The sequence below is a fragment of the Aulonocara sp. 'chitande type north' Nkhata Bay genome, linkage group LG23, assembly GCF_057382095.1.
Source record: "Aulonocara sp. 'chitande type north' Nkhata Bay isolate Kocher_YH1m ecotype deep benthic linkage group LG23, A_spYH_male_GT1.1, whole genome shotgun sequence".
NCBI lineage: Eukaryota > Metazoa > Chordata > Actinopteri > Cichliformes > Cichlidae > Aulonocara > Aulonocara sp. 'chitande type north' Nkhata Bay.
In genome coordinates, this window is record NC_141365.1 from 30,360,204 (window position 1) to 30,383,278 (window position 23,075).

General features: G+C 41.5%; 1 protein-coding gene, 1 long non-coding RNA gene and 10 other non-coding genes across 14 annotated transcripts in view; 3 read left to right on the forward strand and 9 right to left on the reverse strand.

Moving 5' to 3' along the window:
* Positions 1 to 153: 153 nt before the first annotated feature.
* LOC147302176 (uncharacterized) lies at positions 154 to 1,754 on the reverse strand. Its single transcript, XR_015127272.1, has 2 exons — positions 1,257 to 1,754; positions 154 to 422 (listed from the first exon to the last, which is right to left on the reverse strand). It is a non-coding gene; the product is annotated as an uncharacterized LOC147302176 (long non-coding RNA).
* A 76-nt stretch (positions 1,755 to 1,830) lies between these two features.
* trnam-cau (transfer RNA methionine (anticodon CAU)) lies at positions 1,831 to 1,903 on the reverse strand. Its single transcript has one exon. It is a non-coding gene; the product is annotated as a tRNA-Met (tRNA).
* A 590-nt stretch (positions 1,904 to 2,493) lies between these two features.
* trnag-gcc (transfer RNA glycine (anticodon GCC)) lies at positions 2,494 to 2,564 on the reverse strand. The gene has a single exon. It is a non-coding gene; the product is annotated as a tRNA-Gly (tRNA).
* Positions 2,565 to 2,686: 122 nt separating this feature from the next.
* Positions 2,687 to 2,758, forward strand: trnae-cuc (transfer RNA glutamic acid (anticodon CUC)). Its single transcript has one exon. It is a non-coding gene; the product is annotated as a tRNA-Glu (tRNA).
* Positions 2,759 to 5,692: 2,934 nt separating this feature from the next.
* Positions 5,693 to 5,763, reverse strand: trnag-gcc (transfer RNA glycine (anticodon GCC)). Its single transcript has one exon. It is a non-coding gene; the product is annotated as a tRNA-Gly (tRNA).
* Positions 5,764 to 5,885: 122 nt separating this feature from the next.
* On the forward strand, positions 5,886 to 5,957 carry trnae-cuc (transfer RNA glutamic acid (anticodon CUC)). Its single transcript has one exon. It is a non-coding gene; the product is annotated as a tRNA-Glu (tRNA).
* A 2,695-nt stretch (positions 5,958 to 8,652) lies between these two features.
* On the forward strand, positions 8,653 to 8,724 carry trnad-guc (transfer RNA aspartic acid (anticodon GUC)). Its single transcript has one exon. It is a non-coding gene; the product is annotated as a tRNA-Asp (tRNA).
* A 325-nt stretch (positions 8,725 to 9,049) lies between these two features.
* Positions 9,050 to 9,122, reverse strand: trnam-cau (transfer RNA methionine (anticodon CAU)). The gene has a single exon. It is a non-coding gene; the product is annotated as a tRNA-Met (tRNA).
* Positions 9,123 to 9,422: 300 nt separating this feature from the next.
* trnag-gcc (transfer RNA glycine (anticodon GCC)) lies at positions 9,423 to 9,493 on the reverse strand. The gene has a single exon. It is a non-coding gene; the product is annotated as a tRNA-Gly (tRNA).
* Positions 9,494 to 9,669: 176 nt separating this feature from the next.
* On the reverse strand, positions 9,670 to 9,742 carry trnak-cuu (transfer RNA lysine (anticodon CUU)). The gene has a single exon. It is a non-coding gene; the product is annotated as a tRNA-Lys (tRNA).
* A 233-nt stretch (positions 9,743 to 9,975) lies between these two features.
* Positions 9,976 to 10,048, reverse strand: trnam-cau (transfer RNA methionine (anticodon CAU)). Its single transcript has one exon. It is a non-coding gene; the product is annotated as a tRNA-Met (tRNA).
* Positions 10,049 to 12,187: 2,139 nt separating this feature from the next.
* Positions 12,188 to 23,075, reverse strand: part of LOC147302187 (N-chimaerin) — a 29,318-nt gene continuing 18,430 nt past the window's right edge. For all 3 annotated transcript variants that reach the window (XM_086282564.1, XM_086282565.1, XM_086282566.1), the window contains exons 8-15: positions 22,480 to 22,641; positions 18,081 to 18,158; positions 17,329 to 17,413; positions 16,733 to 16,906; positions 16,026 to 16,103; positions 15,805 to 15,942; positions 14,731 to 14,836; positions 12,188 to 14,611 (exon numbers count right to left, since the gene is read on the reverse strand). In XM_086282564.1, coding sequence (XP_086138690.1) covers positions 14,440 to 14,611; positions 14,731 to 14,836; positions 15,805 to 15,942; positions 16,026 to 16,103; positions 16,733 to 16,906; positions 17,329 to 17,413; positions 18,081 to 18,158; positions 22,480 to 22,641 — 993 coding nt within the window. In that variant the 3' untranslated portion in view covers positions 12,188 to 14,439. The remainder of the gene's footprint in view (positions 14,612 to 14,730; positions 14,837 to 15,804; positions 15,943 to 16,025; positions 16,104 to 16,732; positions 16,907 to 17,328; positions 17,414 to 18,080; positions 18,159 to 22,479; positions 22,642 to 23,075) is intronic.

Sequence of the window (23,075 nt, forward strand, 5' to 3'; positions counted from 1 at the left end):
ACAATTTATACAGGAAAATAATGTCTATTAACAAGGTTGCCCAAACTTCTGCATCCCACTGTATCAGTATATTTTGTCATTAGTATAATATGAAATAAATTCTACATGTGTCAAGTCGTGTGCCAACATTTGCTGTGTAGTAGAACTGAGACATTAGTCATTATAAACATTTATTTGAAATAATATTAAAAGTCTCAAACAGAAAAACATTAAACATAAATATATAAAATATAAGAATTTACAGAGAGACAGGAATAAAAAGGACCAGCTGCTCTCCAGAGCAGGAACAAGGCTGAGGAGGAAATGCTCCATTGGAGACTGGTGTGGCCTCTTCAGGGACTCCAGGATGGCCAGCTCCACCGCCGATGGACCGTCCTGGGACCCGTCCCTCATCTGCCTCGGAGCCGTCCTCCTCTGTGGGCCTGTAAAACAGCACAAAACACAAAGAAATGAGAAGGCTGCTACTAGATTTTAATTTCAACATTGAAAAAAAAAAAAAACAATAACAGGATATAATCAGATTGGTTGTAGATATTTAGTAAAGGTGATCACAAGGGAATCCCACCGACTAAAAAGGTATCAGTGTTTGCTGTACATATCTGTGGGTGCAGCAGCAGGAGCTCAGGGACTGGGGATGCTCTGCTGCAGAATCAGTTGGTTCTATCAATACAGTATTAAATGTTAACAGGTTGGATATAATAATCGTAGAGTAGACAGTGGTCCCTCATTTATTGCAGGGGTTCTCAGAATAACTAGCCCCTGGTCACAGTTCTCACAATTGATTCTCAAAGTGCAAACCTTTGTAGATTGCAAAACGTAAAAGTATTATTATGCCGCGGTTTGTCTTCATCTGCCCGCCACTTTCGTGCGCCTTTTTCCCTCACGGTGCAGGTGTCTATTTCCGAATGAGGCTCACAGTTATGGGTGTTTTTGTGCTGTTTTTTCTATTGGACGCGATGGTTATCAAAACCAAACGTGATAAATTTGGCAAGCGCAGGAGATTTGTCAATCAGGCTGCAGAATGCAATGCTGTACTGTGCAATAAAAAATCAGCGAAAAAGCAAAGCAGTGAGGGATGAACAGCGGGACCACTGTGTGCTGTTTATTAATAAACAATAAAATATATTCCTAAATGATAACATGCATAAAAGCAGAACGGTATTTGTACGTCAGTGGGAAAATAGCGGTGGCTTGCTAGCTTTTGTGCGGCTTCCCGGGTCAGTGAAAACTTTCAAAAGAGAAATGAATGAACTTACCAGGTTGCCCGATCTCTTCACATATCTTCCTCCAAGCTCGGTCCTTTTTATTCCTGTCTCGGTACTGAAAGCAGCTGGTGTCGTACAGCTCCGAGTTGTTTGCTACCGCATTGATTAGCCTTCCCCTCCATTGAAGTATGAAAGGCTTTGGCTGGATCTGCCCCTTTGACCTAGGTAACAGCCACGTCACCAGGCTCCTGATTGGTTGTCGCGGCGCGATTTGACGCTGGAGTTCAGATTTTTCCAACTCGAGCGGTAGACGCGAAACGCGCGTATGCACAAAATGCAACACAAAAACTCACGCGCGTGGTTTTATTCGCGAGTCAAACGCGCCAGACGCGCTACACTGACGCGCGTTTCACGCGTTTTGGCGTTTTCGCGACGCAAATCTGCTTCCGAATTTTCGCGGGACCCGCAATCGCGCGTCATCGCGCCTTTCCATTGACTTTACATGTAAACCTGACGCTCTATTCGCGTCCATCGCGTTCGGTGTGAACACACCGTAAGGCTCCAGCGTCCTCGAAATGGGTAGAAGAGGTACAAAATGGATGGACCAACTCTGTACCAAAACACATGCCTCGTGTGAGGCTCGAACTCACGACCTTCAGATTATGAGACTGACGCGCTGCCTACTGCGCCAACGAGGCTGACAGGGAACCTGAAAATGGACGATTTCTCGAAGCTGCACAGAAATGAAATTCAGCTTGGACAAACAAAGGTGAGTCCCCAGGTATTTAAGCCCTGAACGGGTTTTGGAGGTGAAGAGTGCCACAGGAGATCCTAAAAACGGTGTTTTGACCCAGCTCCGGCTTACCTGAAAGGGACAAGCGGTAGACAATGGATGGGTTGCCTTTGCCACGTACTGTGTATCAAGCGAGGCTCAAGACACCATCTTCCCCCAAAACGGACCATTCTTCTTTTGTCTCGTAGTGCCGTCTTAAGTTAAATTCCTTAATTACAGCCACATTAGCTCCACTAATAAGACACACGGGTTTACCAGCAATGTCTGTAAACATATATTCAGTCACCCACTGGCGCTGGCAGGCGACAATTCTAAGTCTGCCAATTGTCCCGCCACTGTCCAAAGTCTCCTCTCAACAACATCTTGACTTAATGCAGATACGATGTCCAACCCAAGTTTGGTTTGCACAGGCTTCTTGTTCCAAATCTTGATGCCGTCTGGCCGTGACCGAGAACAAACTTAATGCCCCCCAAGACCCCACGCATAAAGGAACCGTGCATTGGCCGGGAATCGAATCCGGGTCTCCCGCGTGGCAGGCGAGAATTCTACCACTGAACCACCAATGCTCACACACGTGGCAGTTTTCTCAACGAATTCGCGCCATTGCCCAAGCGCTCCTCTCGAGGCGCAGCGGAAAATGTAGCCCGATACACCCACGCGTCACTCATCAAGACACCTCTGTGGCAGCTCCCTGATGGTCTAGTGGTCAGGATTCGGCGCTCTCACCGCCGCGGCCCGGGTTCGATTCCCGGTCAGGGAAACTGTGTTTTGCCCCACCTCCGCCTTACCCGAAAGGGACAAGCGGTAGACAATGGATGGGTTGCCTTTGCCACGTACTGTGTATCAAGAGAGCCTCAAGGCACCATCTCCCCCCAAAACGGACCATTCCTTGAAGCCGTCAACAAATGAAGCAGAGTTGCCAGTTCTTCAAGCCCAGGGCCCTGTTTCAGGAAGCCGGTTTAGTGGAAAAACTGAGTAAGTATACCCTGAGTTAACGAAAACTCTGGGTTTTCGGTTTCACAAAGCGAGTTCAGCTGCAGCCTGAGTGAGTCACTATGACGACACACTCCGTGAAGCTAACCTGCCCCCTAGCAGGTTTACTACAACTAACCCTGACTGTCTCCGCCCCTTTGTCGGAAACCTGACAGTAGGAAGTGTCGGACATGGCGTGCCACTTCCTTGAAGAGCCAGTAGATCGTGAAGCCCAAATTCTCCGCAGAGCTCTCCGCCGGGAGAGAGTGATCAGAGCGCGTTTGGACATTTTATCATTTCCTGATGATTTTCTGTGCGAACGTTACCGTTTCTCAGCACAATCTATAATTTATTTGGATAACATCCTCAGGCCATATATTACGCATGTGACACATCGCGGACATGCTCTCAGTTCATTACATATTATTTGTATTGCACTTCGGTTTCTTGCAAACGGGAGCTTTCTGTATAATATTGGTGACGCTGAGCACGTTTCCAAGGCTACCGTCTGTCGGGCAGTCAGGAATGTTACAGTTGCACTGAAACGTCTCCTGTACTCGTCTGTGGTGTTCCCCGGTCACAGACCCACAAGATTTATCAAAGAGGGATGCCACAAAATTGCAGGTATCAGGATGACCAAAACTTAATGTATGATGTGGTGATACTTGGACTACTACTTAAATTGCACATTTATTTTCAGGGTTCCCAGGCGTGATTGGCTGTATAGATGGCACTCACATTCCAATCATTGCTCCTTCAGTAAATGAAGGAGACTATGTGAACAGGAAGTCTTTCCACAGCATTAATGTACAGGTACATAGTTCCCTGTAGCATTTCAAACTAACAAATTATTTCATTATAGTAATGGATGCTAATTTGTGTTCTCTGCACTGTGAAGATCATATGTGATGCTGCCAACATTATCACAAATGTGGAAGCCAAGTGGCCAGGCTCTGTCCATGACTCACAAATATTCCGTGAATGTACACTGAGCACAAAATTTGGACATGGTGAGTTGAGAATACTTTAAAATATATAAAGACCAATTGCTTCAGGGACATTTGAACTGAAGTGTACCCTTCTGTCTTAGGAGAGTTCACTGGCTACTTGCTTGGTGATAGGGGGTATCCATGTTTACCCTATTTGCTTACCCCTTACCCTGACCCTGAACCGGGCCCACAGCAGCGATATAATCTGGCTAATTGCAGGACAAGAGCCAGAATTGAAATGACTATCGGAATGCTTAAGGCCCGGTTCCAGTGCCTGCAAAGACTCAGGGTCACCCCAGAAAGGGCATGTGACATTATTGTGGCATGTGTGATTCTTCACAACATTGCCACAATTAGAGGAGAACACTGTCCTTCTGAACCAAACATCAGCAGTGATCCAAACCATGAACATCCTGACCCTCCCACGGACATACAAGATGGAAGCGCAGTCAGAGACACCATATGTCACAATCATTTCCTTTGACCCATCACCTCAACATGTTGAAAGAAGAATAAACAGATTTTTTGTTCAACTGGCTTTATTGGTCGCCTGTGTTTCCTGTACACAAAGTATTAAAAGATGTAAACCTCATAAAGTGTCTCTGTTGCTTCCTCCTCTGTAACAGCTGTCAATGTTTCTTCATTATTTTCCTGTAGTAAAGAAATTAACAACATTGCTGTTCTACTGTAAACTCATATAATCTGTGGAGTATTACTCACAACTGCATGTTGGTCTGGCTCAACAGGAGGCTGCACCAGATGCAGTACACCATCACCATCAACTGATAGAATATGAGGTTTATACAGGTCACTTATAACTTACAAGGGACCAAATGGCAATTAACAAACATACCAATCACCTTACACTTCATTGTCATTATGCTCTCAAAGACAACCAAGACTGAGGCAAGGCAAAATCAGTAGGAAAATAACTTCACTACAAAATAATCCATTATGGTAAAGAGTTTATCAAATGAATGAGTAGCACTGCAAAGGTGACTGTGAAGAAAGGATGTATGCACATCATGTATTATTTTGAATTTACCCCTTATGTAGGCACTTGTGTCTTGCGGGGTTATTGACTCAGAGGATGTCCCCGCAGAGATGCCTTCGGCCACAGGGCGCCCACTGTTTTGGCTGAGGGCCAACTGCTCAGCCTCTGTGAGTGGTGGTGGTGGAGGACCCCCACCTGTTTTTCGGGCCTCCGCTTTTTTTCTGTTGGCTATAACGGGCCACATTTGAGCATACAGAGTAAGCAAATATGTACTTGTAATGTGCTCAGATAATTTCAATAAGTGCTTACAGAAAGAAAATTAATGTAGCCTCTAACTGCAATTGATTTACATGGGACAAACAGACCAAGCACTATGGCTCATAATACAATTACACCTTACCTGTTTGGTAGTGTCTCGTAGTGCCGTCTTAAGTTAAATTCCTTAATTACAGCCACATTAGCTCCACTAATAAGACACACGGGTTTACCAGCAATGTCTGTAAACATATATTCAGTCACCCACTGGCGCTGGCAGGCGACAATTCTAAGTCTGCCAATTGTCCCGCCGAATTCGCGCCACTGTCCAAAGTCTCCTCTCAACAACATCTTGACTTAATGCAGATACGATGTCCAACCCAAGTTTGGTTTGCACAGGCTTCTTGTTCCAAATCTTGATGCCGTCTGGCCGTGACCGAGAACAAACTTAATGCCCCCCAAGACCCCACGCATAAAGGAACCGTGCATTGGCCGGGAATCGAACCCGGGTCTCCCGCGTGGCAGGCGAGAATTCTACCACTGAACCACCAATGCTCACACACGTGGCAGTTTTCTCAACGAATTCGCGCCATTGCCCAAGCGCTCCTCTCGAGGCGCAGCGGAAAATGTAGCCCGATACACCCACGCGTCACTCATCAAGACACCTCTGTGGCAGCTCCCTGATGGTCTAGTGGTCAGGATTCGGCGCTCTCACCGCCGCGGCCCGGGTTCGATTCCCGGTCAGGGAAACTGTGTTTTGCCCCACCTCCGCCTTACCCGAAAGGGACAAGCGGTAGACAATGGATGGGTTGCCTTTGCCACGTACTGTGTATCAAGAGAGCCTCAAGGCACCATCTCCCCCCAAAACGGACCATTCCTTGAAGCCGTCAACAAATGAAGCAGAGTTGCCAGTTCTTCAAGCCCAGGATGAGCTGCCGTCTTGGAGGTGAAGGGTGTGACAGGACATCCAAAAAATGTGTGGCCGAACTGCGCATCAAAACATTCCTCCCGTGAGGATAGAGCTCAACACCGCCAGTTTTCGAGACTTGCGCATGGCAGGCGACAATTCTACCGCTGAGCTAACAACCCTTGCATGTCCGCCAATTGTCCCGCTGAATTCGCGCTACTGTCCAAACTCTCCTCTCCAGACGCTTAAAATGGATGCACAAACTCTGCCACGTACTGCGCATCAAAGCACATCGCTTGCGTGAGGCTACAAGTCACTACCTTCTGATTTCGTGATTCACATGTGGCAGGCGACAGTTCTAACGCTCAGCCACCAGCCCTTACAAGTCTGCCAATTGTCTCGTCGAATTCGCGCCACTCTCCAAAGTCTACTCTCAACAACATCTTGACTTAATGCAGATACGATGTCCAACCCAAGTTTGGTTTGCATAGACTTCTTGTTCCAACTTAACAGTCAGGCAAGAATGACTTCAAATTATCCCTCTCCATGGACCCTGTTGGCAAAGGAACTCCAGGCAACCTCCAGAGACTCAGCTCGGGAGCTGCTGATAACCAATTATCAGCCCTTGTTCATCCGCTTCCAATGCAAAGACATTCCTAACCCTACCTGGACAAAGTGTCCTAGAAGAAATAACAGGTAGGAGTCATTTGGGAGCCAACGTGTGGTGCCCCGCAATTCTACGGTGGCTGGGAAGTGCAAATCGCAACAAATTAAAAAACCACAACAAATTAAAACCCTGCAACAAATTAAAAAAACCCACAACAAATTACAAAAACCCGCAACAAATTACAAAACCCCACAATAAATTAAAAAACCCCACAACAAATTACAAAAACCCCCACAACAAATTACAAAAACTCACAACAAATTAAAAAACCCCACAACAAATTACAAAAACCCACAACAAATTTAAAAACCCCACAACAAATTACAAAAACACACAACAAATTAAAAAAAAACCCCACAACAAATTACAAAAGCACACAACAAATTACAAAACCCCACAACAAATTAAAAATCCTTGACGGGAAGGGATTTTTAATTTGTTTTCTGAAACATCAGATATGTATCGGATTCAGTACCACATACGAAAGTGACCCAGATCGGATTTGAAAATATCGGAATTGTGCTGTTTTTACACTGTCATACCATGATTGGATATGGGTCGCATAGGGTAAAAATAAAAGTCGGATTTGATGCGCTTTCGCGTGCAGTGTGAACTTCGCCAGAGCCTCCACATGTTCTCACTGTAATTTGCCCCTCATGAATGAATTTATGATTGCACTAATTTGAATGTTCAAGAGAAAATCAAATGCATTTTACTCACAGTACCCTACAAACGTCACTGCTGTTTAGTTTTCTGTCTTCATTTATGTTGGAAGCGATAGCAGAGCTGTACGTTTGAATTTGTTTCCAAAATCCCTCATTTAGATGGAAGCTAGCGAGCTAACTTCCTGCTAATTTCTAACTCTGTTAAATGTCATAAATTCCGTTTCGTTTTCATGGTTGCCTGGATGATAAACTCAATTGTTACACATGGTAGAGCAGAACGCTGATCATTTTATTACAGATGAAAGACTTTAGATAGTTTTTCAACTCTCAGTGATTTATGGACCTGCAGCAGCGTTTGAGCCCAGACATGGCTAGTGACGTCAGACTTAAAGACCGGATAAAGAGTGATATGAACATATCTATAACTTACCGGAATGAAAATGTCTGGAGCACACCAACAGATATTTGGAGATGGAAGAGAACTGCATATCAGCTCGTCTCACAGCTGCTATCCAGACTAGACGCCTTCTTTTGGTAACATACGATACAAGAGCTGCCTCATGTTGCTTCCAGGTGGGGAAAGAATGAAAAGATAAACCATTTTCAACCTTATTGCCTTGCCGGTCGTGTGATCTAAGTTTACAACCAACCGCACAGCAAGTACGAACCATAGCTAGTGTTATCCGTGTACTTTCGCTCCTCTTTCGCTAGCGCTTTGTTTGGGCCAGAAACATGGCGCCTCAACCAAAAATCATGGCCACGCCCCCTCTCGTGACATCACACTCCAAAAGCCCCATTAGGCTAATCGTTGCGTCACTTCCGGTATTTCAGACAATCCCTTCCCGTCAAGGATTTTTAATTTGTTGTGGGGGTTTTTGTAATTTGTTGTGGGGTTTTTTTTAATTTGTTGCGGGTTTTTAATTTGTTGTGGTTTTTTAATTTGTTGCGATTTGCACTTCCCAGCCACCATACAATTCTGACCTGAGAAAAGAAAGAGGAATTGTGGTGAAAGTTGGATGAAGTGGTTCCAGAGGGCCGGCACGCATCCATAGGGGAGGATCGCCTGTCACGTGTGAGTCTTGAAATCAAACAGATGGGAAGGCTTTCCATGGGCAATGGCAGAAACAAATGACATATCCCTCACTTTTAGTGCTGTTATTCCGATTGCTGGTATTTAAACAGTAAAGACAGTTGACAAAGATATCTCCTCGTTAGTATAGTGGTTAGTATCCCCGCCTGTCACGCGGGAGACCGGGGTTCGATTCCCCGACGGGGAGTATTCTAGTTTTTGTTTTTTTTGGGTTTTTTTTTCTTAATAAGATAAACCTTTATAACATACTATATGAAGGGTTCATAAACCTTTTTCACGGTCATATCCAAGCTTTTCAAGCACATTGCATTAGAGTGGACACTCTAATGACCATATGAAAATTAAAACAACTCATCCTAGGTTGACTTAAACGCAAAAGCTCAGAAATGAGCAGAGCTGTCTTAGCAGCCTGCCACGCATGGGGGGTGCTGGAAGTAATAGTTGATTATACAACAAAATAAGCATATGCATAACCATTTGCAAAAACAAGAAATGTGTGTGTCAAAAGATCCTGCCCCGTGTGAGGCTCGAACTCACGACCTTCAGATTATGAGACTGACGCGCTGCCTACTGCGCCAACGAGGCCTAGGATGCAACACACCAATGGACCCACAAAAGTCATATTACCAAGAAATTGTCGATATCTAAAACCGGGAAGCAAATTGGAAAGGTTAAGGATTTGAAAATGTAAGGCTGATAAGTATTTTTGTCTCTTTTATTTTATTGATGCCTTCAAACAAACAAGTACAATTAGGGTCAGTAATATTAACAGTTAAGCCAAAATAAAAGCAACATAAAAAATTAAAGAAAATGCTTCTGTGTACCCAAAGAACATAGGGAACATAGAAATTAATTTATCGACTAAAAAAAAATTAAAAAGATTGTTGCATTGGCCGGGAATCGAACCCGGGCCTCCCGCGTGGCAGGCGAGAATTCTACCACTGAACCACCAATGCTCACAGATGCCCCTTATCGAATTGCTGAATTAACATGCATACATCAACAATGTCTCTCATGTCTTTCAGTGGTTTCCCACTGAAAATGACATGTAAACTTTCTAGCGTCCAAACACTGGACATCAAAATTACAAAAGAAGACAAACAGGAAGAGGGGCAAATGAGGAAAAGATTAACGCCCAACGTGGGGCTCGAACCCACGACCCTGAGATTAAGAGTCTCATGCTCTACCGACTGAGCTAGCCGGGCTTACAGCTTTAACCTCAACCCCTAGTGTTTCAAAATTCACACTTACGCTTTAGCATAGTTTTAGATGATAGGAAGACTAATACTAAAACTGATATCCAATCCAAGCAAACTAAAATTTTTAAACTACAAGACACAGTAGCTGTGAAATTCATTTATCTATAAAACATATCTCTAAAATGTACTCAAAGTGCCATAAAGTCGATTCTGTTCATATGGATGTAAACAAAATATTCTGCCCCGTGTGAGGCTCGAACTCACGACCTTCAGATTATGAGACTGACGCGCTGCCTACTGCGCCAACGAGGCTTGCCACTACAGTTAACAAGAAGGTTTTTTACACACAGCGGAGCTAAAGCTACTATGGCACTGTCATAAAGAGGTAAAATTGGATACTGGAATTTCGTGAAGATCAATTGGCAACAAGTGTTGCCAATTATAAAATGTTGCCTTATAAAAATAAATAAACAAACAAAAATCCTTTATAAAACATTAACATTTTCAAAATTAGAATAGAGCACACCTGGCATTACTGTGAAGCACTTTCTGGTTTTTAAATGTGCTATATAAATAAAGTTGTACTGTATTGCATTATATTGTATTGCATTGGCACATGTAGTTCTTTTTATTTTCCAAAGGGGTGAAGTAGAACCTTCTTACTTCATAAAAGCATTATGCATAAACTGCATACCAACATTTTAGTGCATTTTTATTATAAAAATATGAACATGCAGTGCATATTTACCCAGCTGACTGTGCACTGTGCTTCTGGCACGCCACAGTGAGGTTAAGAAGTTGGCAACTACCTTCAAACTTAAAAAATGTTAAACCTGCTGACAGCTAGCACACCAAACAAAACCCTTTCACATATGTTTATTAAAACAGTCATATCCAGCAGCTTAAAAAGAAGCAAATTTGCACTGGTGTTAATAACCAAGTAACTGTAATTTAGGCGTCATGCTGATGCTAATGAGCAGGTAGTAGGTAGGCTAGTATTAGTGGCTAGTTGTTCGCTAGTCACCACCTCAAGCTAACAATATCTGCACAAAAACACGTTATTTTAAACTTAACAGAGGAAATTCACAAAAAACAATACAAGCGTCCTCATTCTAGCCCTACAGTGCCTCACCTTGTGTCATGTAGTTAACATCGTCTGCGCTTTTTTTCCTCGACGCACATGTCCGAAGTCCGTGCAGTCACCCGCTAGTAAACTCCTCTCCAGACTCTATTTCCACTGAGGTTTGCTTTAACAATATAAATAGAAATAACTAGTTTTTATGCTTCTCTAGGCAACCTAAATTCATGTGGTTATATAGTGGTAGTCTTGCTATGGTGTGTCCGAGTAAAAACCCGCATCACGACCAGTTCGAGCAGCAAATGGAGGACGCTCGAGCCAAGTCATGAGCACGTGGTGTGAAAAAGTACAAGGCGTGCCCGAACATGAAGTTTTGCTGCATAGCGCTTAAAAACAGAAGTAACTACCGTATCAAAGTCCATTATTTTATCTTACAAACTTAGTTATTTCACTTTTTTACTATTTATTTTTTATTGATTCATTTATCTTTTTTTAAAACACTGATGTCTAAAACTACCATGTATTATTTAATTTAGAAAATTATGGAGCAAAATTTAAAAAGAAAATGCTTTAAAATAGTTTAGGCATTTTGGAAGTCTTAAAAATGTTGTTTAGCCACAGTATACAATATTGTCTCAGTGTTAAAAAATGTTAATAAACATTTATTGGTTTTTGAAAATTAAAATTATACTAAAAGAAATATTGAACTTAAGAGGGAGGTTTTGTTTCCAGGTCTTGTCACTGCTCATAACACAGATACAGCAAACTGGTTACGTTCCAGGGAAATTCAAAAAGTCATCAGAAATACTGTATAAAGGGATCTGTTACATTAATTCAACAGCATTGTTACAGAATGTGGTATAACAATTATTACATTATTACAAACAACCGTTGTTGTCAAAGGTTTGTCAAAAGTAAGTCAGAGCTGCACTTGATTTAATTAATTATACTACAATTAGTAGTTTATTAGCCCAACTATGGATAAGGATTGAAAATGAAAAAAAAACAACAACTTTAAAATCTCTGTGCAGCAGTTTCATACTCTGTATCATTACCATGTTAAACTGCAATGCCCCCATTAAATCAAATGAATACTTGACTATTTTCTTTCTATCAGCTCAAAACAGTCTAGCTATTCCCCTATGACCGCTACCATCTGTCATCACCCAGAGAACTGCTAATCCCTGGATATTTTCTCTTTTTCAAACCACCGGTTGTGTGGGAAGATCACAGTAGATGAGCAGTTTGTGAAACACTCGGACCAATTTGGCCTTAAATCACCTTTCTTCCCCATTATGGTGCTCAGTTTGAACTTCAGCAGGTCTTCTTGGACACATCCATACTCAAATGAATTAAAACCCAAAATTCAGACGACCAACTTAAAGTCATATTTAATAATTTAACTTCACCATGCATAAACCATATAGAAAATACTTTACAGCAATGACAATAAAAAAAAAACCCAAAACAAAACCAAAAAAACCCAACACATTTTAATCATGATGCTAAAAAAGCAGCTGTCACAGATCACTGAAGGGTCACAAGTTTTCATCAGGTTAGTCTGATAAGAGTTAGTCTATGGTTAGACAATGTAAATAAAGAAAACAGATAACATGAAAACATAATCCATTAGAAAAATGCTGATGCTATTTTTATGTTACATCAATTTGATTTACACCCAGCAACTGTCCTTGCTTTACAAAAAAAGAAACCAAACCAAAAAAAAGCCAAAAAGGTCTTCAAGTCGGGTGGGTCTTCACTACTCAGTGAACCCCCCGACAAAAATGGGGGGAGGAATGAGTAAAGGTGAGTAGTAGCAGGTGGGGGTACATGCAGAAAGCCTTCATTTTACACCTCCACCCTTTCAAATGGCACTAGTTTAACAACAAATAAAAAAGCATGGACAGATGATTTCTATCATGGACACTGCTTTTACGGCATCAAAACATTACAGCAAACTCAAAAACCTCTGTAATCTGTCACCTGCTCTAGTCAGGGACAAATCTCATCTTCACTGCAGAAGGCAGACGTTAAGATATGAAATACAGACTGGCCTTTGGGCTTGAAATTATCATCACTTCCTCCAGTTTCACAGTTAGATTAAGTGGCATCAACACAAGTGACAGATACATGACTTCCAAACATGTTTACAGAAGGAGAGGCAAAGCACCGATGCAAAGCAATTGGGATTCGACTTGATATTAAAACTTGCCCAATTATCCCACTCAGGCCAATAACAGAGATGGGCCTTGAAATTATCAGTGTGCTTCATTTTGTTGAATTGCAGTCGGGCGAGTGATGATGAATTTCAATTAGTATTTTCATTGCAAAAATCTCCTTCATAACAAAACACTGCTTAATTACAGCACCGCTTTATACAAATGACAAACCAAAACAAAAAACAGTACTGGCCTCACGTATTTGCGTTTCAAGTCAAACGAGGGTGTCCCTCCCCTCGGCATCTGCCACTACAGCAAAGTATGACGGCTAAAGCTGCCTGACAATTACTGGTAAATACTGTGTGTTCATGTCTGACAGATGGTCTGGCACAATACTTCATGCTCTATGTTTGTAAGTTGTGTCAGAAGCAAAATTTTCACTTGGAAAGATGCTGTTTCAGGAACTGGAAAAACGCTTCCTTTAAATAGACTCTCACTGAATTTTAAGTGTCATTTCCTATCAGGTTTTCAACACGTGGCAAGTGGAGAAGTGAGAGAATTGAAGGATTGTTAATTTGCAGCTCCGCCCGCTTCATCGCCGGGCGCAATTACACATCATCACACCACAAAAAAAGAAAAAAAAAGAAGAAGAAGAAGAAGGCGGTTTGAGGTTGCTGTGTGGTTATAATTCAGCGACGGGGCAAAAGGGAGAGCTATGAAGCAAAAGCAGAGCAAAAGAAGAGGAAGGAAAAAAGAAAGGCCATAGGTCCAAATCACTTTAGTTCCATTTGGAGGAATGAGTATGCGCCAAACGTGAGCAATACACTTTTTCCAGTCATTCATTCATTCATCCGGCTGTCTACTGTTAGGAAGCCAGTGCTGCTGCTTCTTCTCTTCAAGAGGATCAAACGGGACACACTGACACTAAGAAAACAACGAAAACTTACCAGGACTTTCAATGATAAACACTAACCAAGCTAACATTTTCAATACAGTTATGTTTTTCCACAATCCAAAATGTCAAGGCATCCTTGTAGGAAGAAATGACAAGAACTTAAAGATAGATGGTGCAGTGTTTCTACCACACATTGTTAATTCTCTCGCTGATACAGGGTGTTTTTAATACCAACTCATAGAGACAAAGTAGAGCTCGTTGACTTGATGTTTTGCTCCTATTTTCATTAAACTTTAGGGAAATGCTGGGTCCTTCCATCCACTTCTTCACTCAAAGTTGCTGTGTCTCAAGATAGATTTTGTTAAATTGCTTTCATGAAGACAGACACTTCCTTCATTTCTCGATTTATCCAACCATCACAAAAGCAGGTAGTATATTTTTTGAATCCTCTCTAGCGAGACACAAGTATCTTGCATGTTTCTCCTTCATTTTCTCATTTAGAAGCCACCTTTTTATCTTTAAAAGCATTCAAGTGTCATCCCCAGTCTCTCTTTTTATCTCCTCTTGCACTTCAGAACAACACATCTTCATTGGTAATGAGACTTTCCACCACAAGTCTCTGATATCGGATATCGTTGAGTGCCGTCATGGCGTCCAGCTCGGGCGCCCTCATAAGTGTTGGGCCGAAGACGATGCCTAAATTCTCGCTAGTCATGAGATTCTCCTTCTCGTATTGTGTCACTCTGAATGAAGAAAGAGACCAATTTATATAATATGTAAAAACAACAGTCAAATAATAATGGAGATACCAAAGAAATAAGTATGTAACAAAGTAAAACAACTGCTCGTGTGTGTGTCTGACCTCTTGAGGTGACCCATGAGGTATCGCAGCGTCTCGCAGTGAGCTGGTGGCAGCAGCTTCAAGGCCTCATGGAGGGCCTCCAGTCGTTTCTCTGGGTCTGTTATTTCTACAACACACACACACGAAAATATTGAGATAGTGCATCTATACAAATGATAGGTTTAGCCTCCAGATCAATATTTTGAATAGATGTCTTTCAGAAATAAAAAACAAAAAACAAAAGACCTCAAGTCTCATTTGATTTAACAATATTTTCCTAATGAGTTTATGACCTTTGTCACAAGTTTTAAGTATTATTTTAATGAAATTCTATGGTAATTTACCACATTTGATCTAAAATAAAAAAATAAAGCAAGCTATGGCTTTAAGTATGTGTAATTTACAATTTTGTTTTAATTTTGGGGCCCACTATGTAGAGATTTTGGCCTTTAAAATAAAAATATTAAATAATAAATATCAGGTCTGTGATGAGAATATTTTTAGCCAGCATCATACAAGTGTGGTTTAATTTAGGTACCTTTAAAATAATTTCTGTTCAAGAAACAGCCCGAACAGACATAGACTTCTGTTAAGGAGGGTAATAGATACTCTTTGGGTAAAGTATAAGCAAACCAACCATACCACATTATCACCTCCCCAAAAACCAAGATGACATAGTTCCATAAACTTTAACAACCAATGGTGGCTACGTCCATCTTCTATTTAACAGTCTGTTTTCAGGAGTTCTAACTAAGGTTTTATTGAATCTGTTTAAATTTTTACAGTTATTTCAGAAACCTAAATTTCTCCAATAGGAAGCTTAGAAGTCTCATGAGAGTGAATACTGGCGTGTCTAAACCGCCTTCATTTGGCTAACATCGTTTAAAAATGTAACCATACAATTTTAACTGATGTTAACCAGGGGTATTCAATTAAAATTTAAAGAGGATCCAGACTGAGAGTTGCCTCTTGGTGACCTACAAAAGAGAGGGTTGTCTAGGACTCCTTTTGTTGCTTATTTCCCTATAACCCTGAACAAGTCATCTTTGAGTTTTAAGGTAAATTGTGGTTAAAAGCCTGAACGTTAAGACCTACTTGCAGCTTCTATGAAGCGTGGGTAGGCATCATACGTGATGAGGGGTATGGGCAGCTCTCTGAAGTACAGTTTGAGGGCTCCGGTGATGATGTTGATGTCCTCGTAAGCATTTGAGGATATGTCTGCTTTCTCTCCGTCTGTGGAGGAACAATCGTGCGCATGACATTTAATTGATTTGGCAAAAGAACCTGCTTATGGAACATTGGGGGGCGACACTTACCTCTATCAAAGGCCAGTTTAACGTCTTCAATCAGCTCGCTGAAGCCTGATATTCTGTATAAACCTTCTGACTGAAGACCTGGAAGGTTTAAATCATACCAATATTAATTTGATGACTACGATAAGCTTAAATTCTGCATAACCAACTAAAAAAAATTCAGTGTACAGCCTCTCAGATGAGAATGTTTTCTATTTATGTCTTAAAGAAATGATAAAATGTATGTTTCTTTCCTGCTATTAGCAAATACAACTGAAATGGATGCAAAAATGATTATTAAACACACACAAACACAACATATGTGAAGGCAGAAGAAAGAAATAAAGCGTGGGGTGAAGACTTCAACTGTCTCTCTCGCTCCAGTCAAGTTCAATCTTTTCAAGTCTTTATTGATTTCACGTATTAGTTTCACTCAAGTCATCAATAAAATGCTGTCTGCGGCAGCTGTCTTGAAGGGAAAACTGTCACTCTCCACACACGCACACACACACACCTACATTCACAGATGAAGCTGCCTGCGTACATCTTTTTAGCATTGAGTGGGTGGGCTGACACACACAAAGGCAATCGCATCTTGCGTATGAACGCCAGCCTCGTGGGTGTTCTCCTTTCCTCCCCCTACTTCTCTTAACCTTGCTGCAAACAATACTTAAAAGCCTTTTTCTGTTATATAATCTCTGAGTCACACATACACGCTCTCTTTCTCTCACCTCTGGCCTCAATTTCCTGTATACACATGTCAACCACCATGGGCCTCTTGGTGTTGTGGGCCTTGACCAGCGTTGTCAGGTCACAGCTGTACACCTTCTTGACGTGCCGAAGGTCTGGCTGGCAGTCGTTGGGTACGACTTTGGAGCACTGCTTATGGACGTTCAACCCACAATCTGACAAAGAAACCCAGAATTTTGTTTTATGTCACTTTATGTCCATTTTTAGACATCTCTGTTTTTTTATTTTTTATTTTACTTGTGATGATCCTTAAGAGTCATTGTTAGACTGCATGATGAAAGTTGCTTTTAAATGTAGGCGTTGCAGAAGCCCAGTTCAATCACCCACACATGCAGTAGTGATCACACTGACAGCTTGTTCTTTGGCACCCAAGCCAGTCTTTTAGCATTTTAAAATCCATGAAACGGCGCAGATGAGTCAACAACAGTGAAAGTGATTAACTTTAGCCTGCTCTCCTACTTTCGAGTCATGCTTTAAGACAGAAAGTACGAGTGAAAGAATTGGAAACTGAATCATGATTGGAAGAGAAAAATTACTTTATGGCGAGAAGGAATGTGCTTGTTTGTTTGTGACTTACCTGCACATTTCACTCCCTGAGCAATGAGACCCCACATGAAGTTGGCACAGTACTCACACCAGTGGGGACCCCTGAATGTATGAACCTGGTTAAATAGGCATAAAAAAAGACAAACTCGATGTGTTTAAACGTTATATTTGCCACAATAATTATTAAACAGCAGCAGATTGGGTCAGAGAAAAAATAAAAAGAGTGAAACACATCAGTCAAAATAGCCAATAATTGTATATTTGAGAGAAAAGGGTGGGAAAATTATTCATATGATCCAGATTGGGTCAAGTAATACCTGAATACCAGCAGTAACCTTTATTAGAGACGGACAAAAGACTGATGGAGACACAACAGGAGTGCTGAAAGGGTGCTCAGAGACAATTTATAGTGAGAGCAGAGTTTTAATCTGCTCATTTATTGCACAAATTGGCTCTGTATAATGAAATGCTAATAACCTCCATCACATCGCAGTACTCTTTGTGTGTCTGTGTGTGTGTCTGTCCACATTTCTCTTGAGCTCGGGACACTGTGGCTCTGTTGTGCCTCTCACTAATAATACACAAAATCATTATACGGGAATCTAAAAGTAAACAAAGGCTGAAAACATGAAGATTGTGTGTGTCTGTGTGCGTTTGTGTGTGTTTCTTAACACTCTAAGCCTTCTATGGTGAATTTGAATAAGTCCCCACGAGCTGAATCAGCGATTCTGGCAGCACACTCACACACATAAATAGGATTTGGGGAGCAAAGGAGTGTCTCACCTTGAAGTTGTGGACCTTCTCGTACTTGGGCGCCAAGTCGCTCTCCCTCAGGGTGGCCCGCCGCACCAGTGATGTGAGCTGTGAAAGGGCAAAAGATCGGATTGGATGCCAGAAAGTGGAAGCAGGGGAGGTGGGTTTGGAGGGGGCTGTTGCCCGGTTGGCTGCAGCACTGGGGTCCGAGGAGCCCGCGGAGAGTGGCAAGGAGGGAATTGAACCAGCACTGGCATTCAAGGCGAGCGCGGCAGTAAACAAAGAGCCCTTCTGACTTATTTCCTTCTCGCCTCGCCTGCGTGACTTCTTTTTACCCCTCCTAACAACATACGACTCTTGGCTCGGCATTGTGGGATCAACAGAGAAAAAGAAAAAATAATATAAAAGAAAACAAAGTTCAAATCCCACTGATTAAAACAATAAACCAAACAGCCTGCTGAAAAATTTAATTATTCTTAAAGGCTGCTTTAAAATAAAATAAATAAATAACATAAGAAAAAAAAAATCCCAGAATAATTAATAAAGTAAAAAAAAAAATAGCAAAACAACTATACTAAATCATCTCACAGCTCCATCTGACAACAACAACCCAAACCGAGGAGCCAGCATGGGACCAATCCTGCTGTCTTAGAACCACAAAGATCAACCAATCAGATTAGCGCAGCATACTGATGGGGTTAAATGGTGCAATTCCAGTTCATTAAAAAAACAAAAAACAAACAGAAAACAAACAAACAGAAAAAGCCAGGCAGGCAACAAGAAATCTGTCCTGAAAACTTCAGTGAATAAAACTCAATAAATCTCCACTCCTTGGAAGGTGTTTGTGAAATCCTGATGCGACAGAATTCCTGTGTCTCGCTCTCGTGTAGGTGAACGCGTCAACCCACATGGCTCTGTATATATGTGTGTGTGTGTGTGTGTGTGTGTGTGTTAATCCGCTTTCCCCATCCTCTACACCAGGCAGAAACAGCGCTTGGGAGGGAGGGAGGCGGAGAGAGCCAGAAGAGGAGGAGGAAGGTGGGGGGAGTAAGCTGAGCTACGGTGCAGCAATGGATGAATTTAACAGGTCACAATGAGAGGGGAAGGAGCCAATCAGGATGCTGCATTTTCTTGTTGTTCGTCACCAATTCTGCCACCTCAATGGTCCCAGGAGAGACGGCGAAAAGGAGGGAGAACGAGCTGAGAAACAATATGTTGTTTCATTCATTCCTTCACATTTTTTTCTTCCTCTTTGTTTCCCCCCGTTTTCCTTTGTCATTCCACCTGCAGCAGCTGGATGCTTTTCCACTAAAAGCTTCCAGTATTTATGACAACTAGGAACTGCTGTATCTGCCTTATACACCCGGCGGTAACAGATAAACACAAACCTTGTGTCCTCGTGTTGCTCTTGGGTTGCATCCATTGTCTCATGCCACATAAGGAACATTATATAAGAGCAGTTTAGTCTGGACTTAAGTGCACTTTAGAAGACGTCCCTTGTCAAGTACTGCCTCTGGGAAGGGGGATGTTTTCTCTTTTTCGACTTGTTTTTGGGCAAAGAATATGTAAGATTTACAAGCTGTGTGTTTTCTATGGTCCCACAGATAGATATAACCAAAGAAACGTGTGGATTTTTTCATCACAAATCCAATTAAAACAAGCTGCCGCACATCCAACTTCATTAATTCTCAGCTTATACACACAACACAGTGAATATGTATGACTGATCATGGATATTTAATGACTGTTGTCACTGTGCTGAATGCAGCGGGGTGCAGGTTGGCGCACAAAAGAGCACTTTGATCACAGTCAGATGCAAAAAGGGCAAAAAAAAAAAAAAAGACAGAAAAGGAAGAACCATAACAGCTGTAGATAAAAATCTGCAGAGCTAAAAGTCACCGGATATTACTGAGTTTTTCTATCATTTTCTCAGGTAGACCAAAAAGTGCAATCTTATTTTTCCGCCACATTTCACCTCACCGTCCAGTGATTTCAATCTGATAACAAGGCTTTAACAATTAATGTTTAAAAACGCACGTCTGAATCGCCCTCAAAGGCACAGTAAAACAGAGTTTAACCCCCGTAACTAAAGGTGATTAGCTGCATGAAAAAAAATACGAATTTCCTTCTCGTGTTTGTTGTTCCCACAGTGAGCTGCCTCTGGTCTCAATGTCACTGGCGTACTGCTTTGTCTGCAAATCCACCCAATTATGAAGGCACACACGTACACAGGACTACCCCCATCACACACACACACACACACACACACAGTGATGTATGAGGTGCAGTGCAGGTGGTCATGCACTGCAGGTCACATAAGGCCTCATGATGCTGAGCAGTGGTTTAGCAGATAAACATACTGCACTGTGGGTGTTTGTGTGTGTGTGTGTGTGGAAACTGGATTATATTATTGTGTGTATGTGTTTGTGTGTGTATGCAGGGGTCTTGGGGGTTTTGTAGTATAAGCCTGAATGCAGCTGCATGCACTCATCAGCACAAACTCACAGTTGCAGAACTGAAATTTGCATTAGAAGTTGCTCAGTCATTAGCAAGATGACCAAGAAACCTCGCATCTTCCTATTTAAAAAAAAAAAAGAAAGAAAAAAAAAGAAAGAGAAAAAAACCTCGACCGACAGGAAAAAAGTTTCCCCTCAGTTCCTGCTTTAACACTAATTAATTCACATCTGAACGAAAATTAATGAGCCGACAACAAACTTGATTCCTGTATACTTCGTAGCTTTTGGGACATAGCAGGTTTCTGCAGGCAAACCGCTGTTATGTAATTTTACTGCAGAGCCCTTGGCTGGAGGCCATCTCTCCTCTGCATCCATCCTCCGCCTCCTTCTTCTTTTTCTTCACCTTCTTTCTCCATGTTCCTCAACTCTCATCCTTCTATCCTGCTGCTGCATTTACACCAACTTTCCTCTGCTCATTTGAATTCTCTACGTGGTCTCTTAACATTTAAAGACCTAATCTTTTTAGATATATGTGTTTATCATTTATACGTTTTGGTGGTATATACGCTCACATTAGGCATTATGAATGTTATAACCTCTAGTAACACAGGTAAGGTTCAGAGACTTTAAGAAATTACATAATACCTCATACTGCTCACAGTATAAATCCAGTATGAACTAAACTATCACTTGTTAAACTGAAACAGAAATGTAGAACTTTTTATTACCATGTTGTATACACTGTTACCAAAAATGGTTAAATAGCTAGGAAAAACACGCCCTATCAATGGTCTGCTGCACTTTTTCAAAGTCTTGAACAAAATTCTGTTGCAGATACAAATTTTGGCGACCATTATCTTGCGTTCAGGTGACGTACGCTGAACATGCAACTTGAAACGGACACAAATGGAGAACCTAACACTGCACATTGGCCGAACCTGATAAAGAGGTGATGGGATTCATACAGACATCTGAAAAGGTCTTTATCAACAGGAAAAACCTGTACAACTTATTAAAATACATTTACACACCCAAAATTTATGCTTTCCTTCACATTTTCCAAAGCTGTCAGGCAGGTCAGATTGAATTCTTTTGCAGGGCCGAATTTGCCCACTGTGCCCTATGTTTGACATCCATGTACTAGAGGATTGTTGCATTGCTTGGACCAGCCTAAAGTAACAGATTTACATTAATGCAGCGCTTTAGTGTAATTAACAGTAATTAATTAAGTCGTGTTATCTGAAACCAAAGTCTGTGATACTTTTCAAAAGTCTTAATTCAGTATTTAGAGGTGAGTGAAACGAAATTCTGTCACAAATACAAATTTTGGTGAATAAATGATAATCACTGCATGTATGACCATGCTTGTGAAAAGTTTAGTTCAGATTGGACGACCCGTTAACGAGGAGATAGGGTACATACAGTAATGTATACATTATGCTACTAAGCCAGCAAATAACCAAAATATATACATTTCTTTTTTTTCCATTTTTAATTATCCCACATGTCTGGACTTCACAGTGTAGACTCCAATGTCCTCATCCTTTGCCACTCCTCTGATTAAAATGAAAAAAAACTAGGACTCATCTCAGTGACTGTAAACTTCAGCCAACATTTCTTATTCAATCCCCTGCCAAGGCCTTCAGGTCAGTTGCCAGGAACATGTTTTTAAGAAGCATCTTCCAGAGTGTCTACACAAGATCCTTCTTAAAAACCCACATTTCGACATTTCTTGTAGGAAGTGATAAGCCCAGAAAATATTGACTTGTATTCATTGTGATTACAGATTAAGGTTTATCATTCTTATTATTCACCCTCTAAAGCTCTAAAGTATAGATCCTCTGAATGATCTATTCAAAGGTTTTGGACAAGTCTGAACAATAATTACGAAGTCAAACTTGGTGCATCTTACAGCAGATAAATGACATCACGCTCATAGGATATACGATATCTAGATCACTGATTGTCCTCACCCTTTCCTCTGTGTTGTGGTCATCTTTGGCTGGAGTTGGTCCGTCAGGTTCCTCCTGGCTGTGAGGGAGGTGTTTTTTCAGGGTGGGCTCCTGGTTCAGAGTGGTGTATCCCACATGCTCGTAGATAGGGTTTATGGTCATCTTAGCGATGTACTCTGCTGCCTGAGAAGAGAATTAAATCCCTGTAAATTCAATCTGGGAAACTGTTGCCTTGTCTTTGTATCTCTGAAGGCAGCAGAGAATTTTTTTGGCTTCCAGGGAATAAAATCTTGCCTCTTACCTATAGATTTGGCCCCGTTTTTAGATTTATAGACTTCTTCCAACTTATGTTTAGGTAGTCTATGGGAAGTTCAGTGTTTCTGTGTCCCCTAAAACCTTACATTTTTACTGTTAATTTTTCTTTAGCTGGCCCACAACTATAACTAATAATGTTCTTCATTATCCATGTTTTGTGTCCTGAGACACTTTTTTTATAGTTGAAATAAGCAAATAATAAATAATGGGACTTCTGTCTTCTGAAAGAGATTTGAATTCTGCTCATCTGGACGTAGAATTTTCTCTCTAAGTGATTCCTTCATGCTGACTGCAGGTTTCCT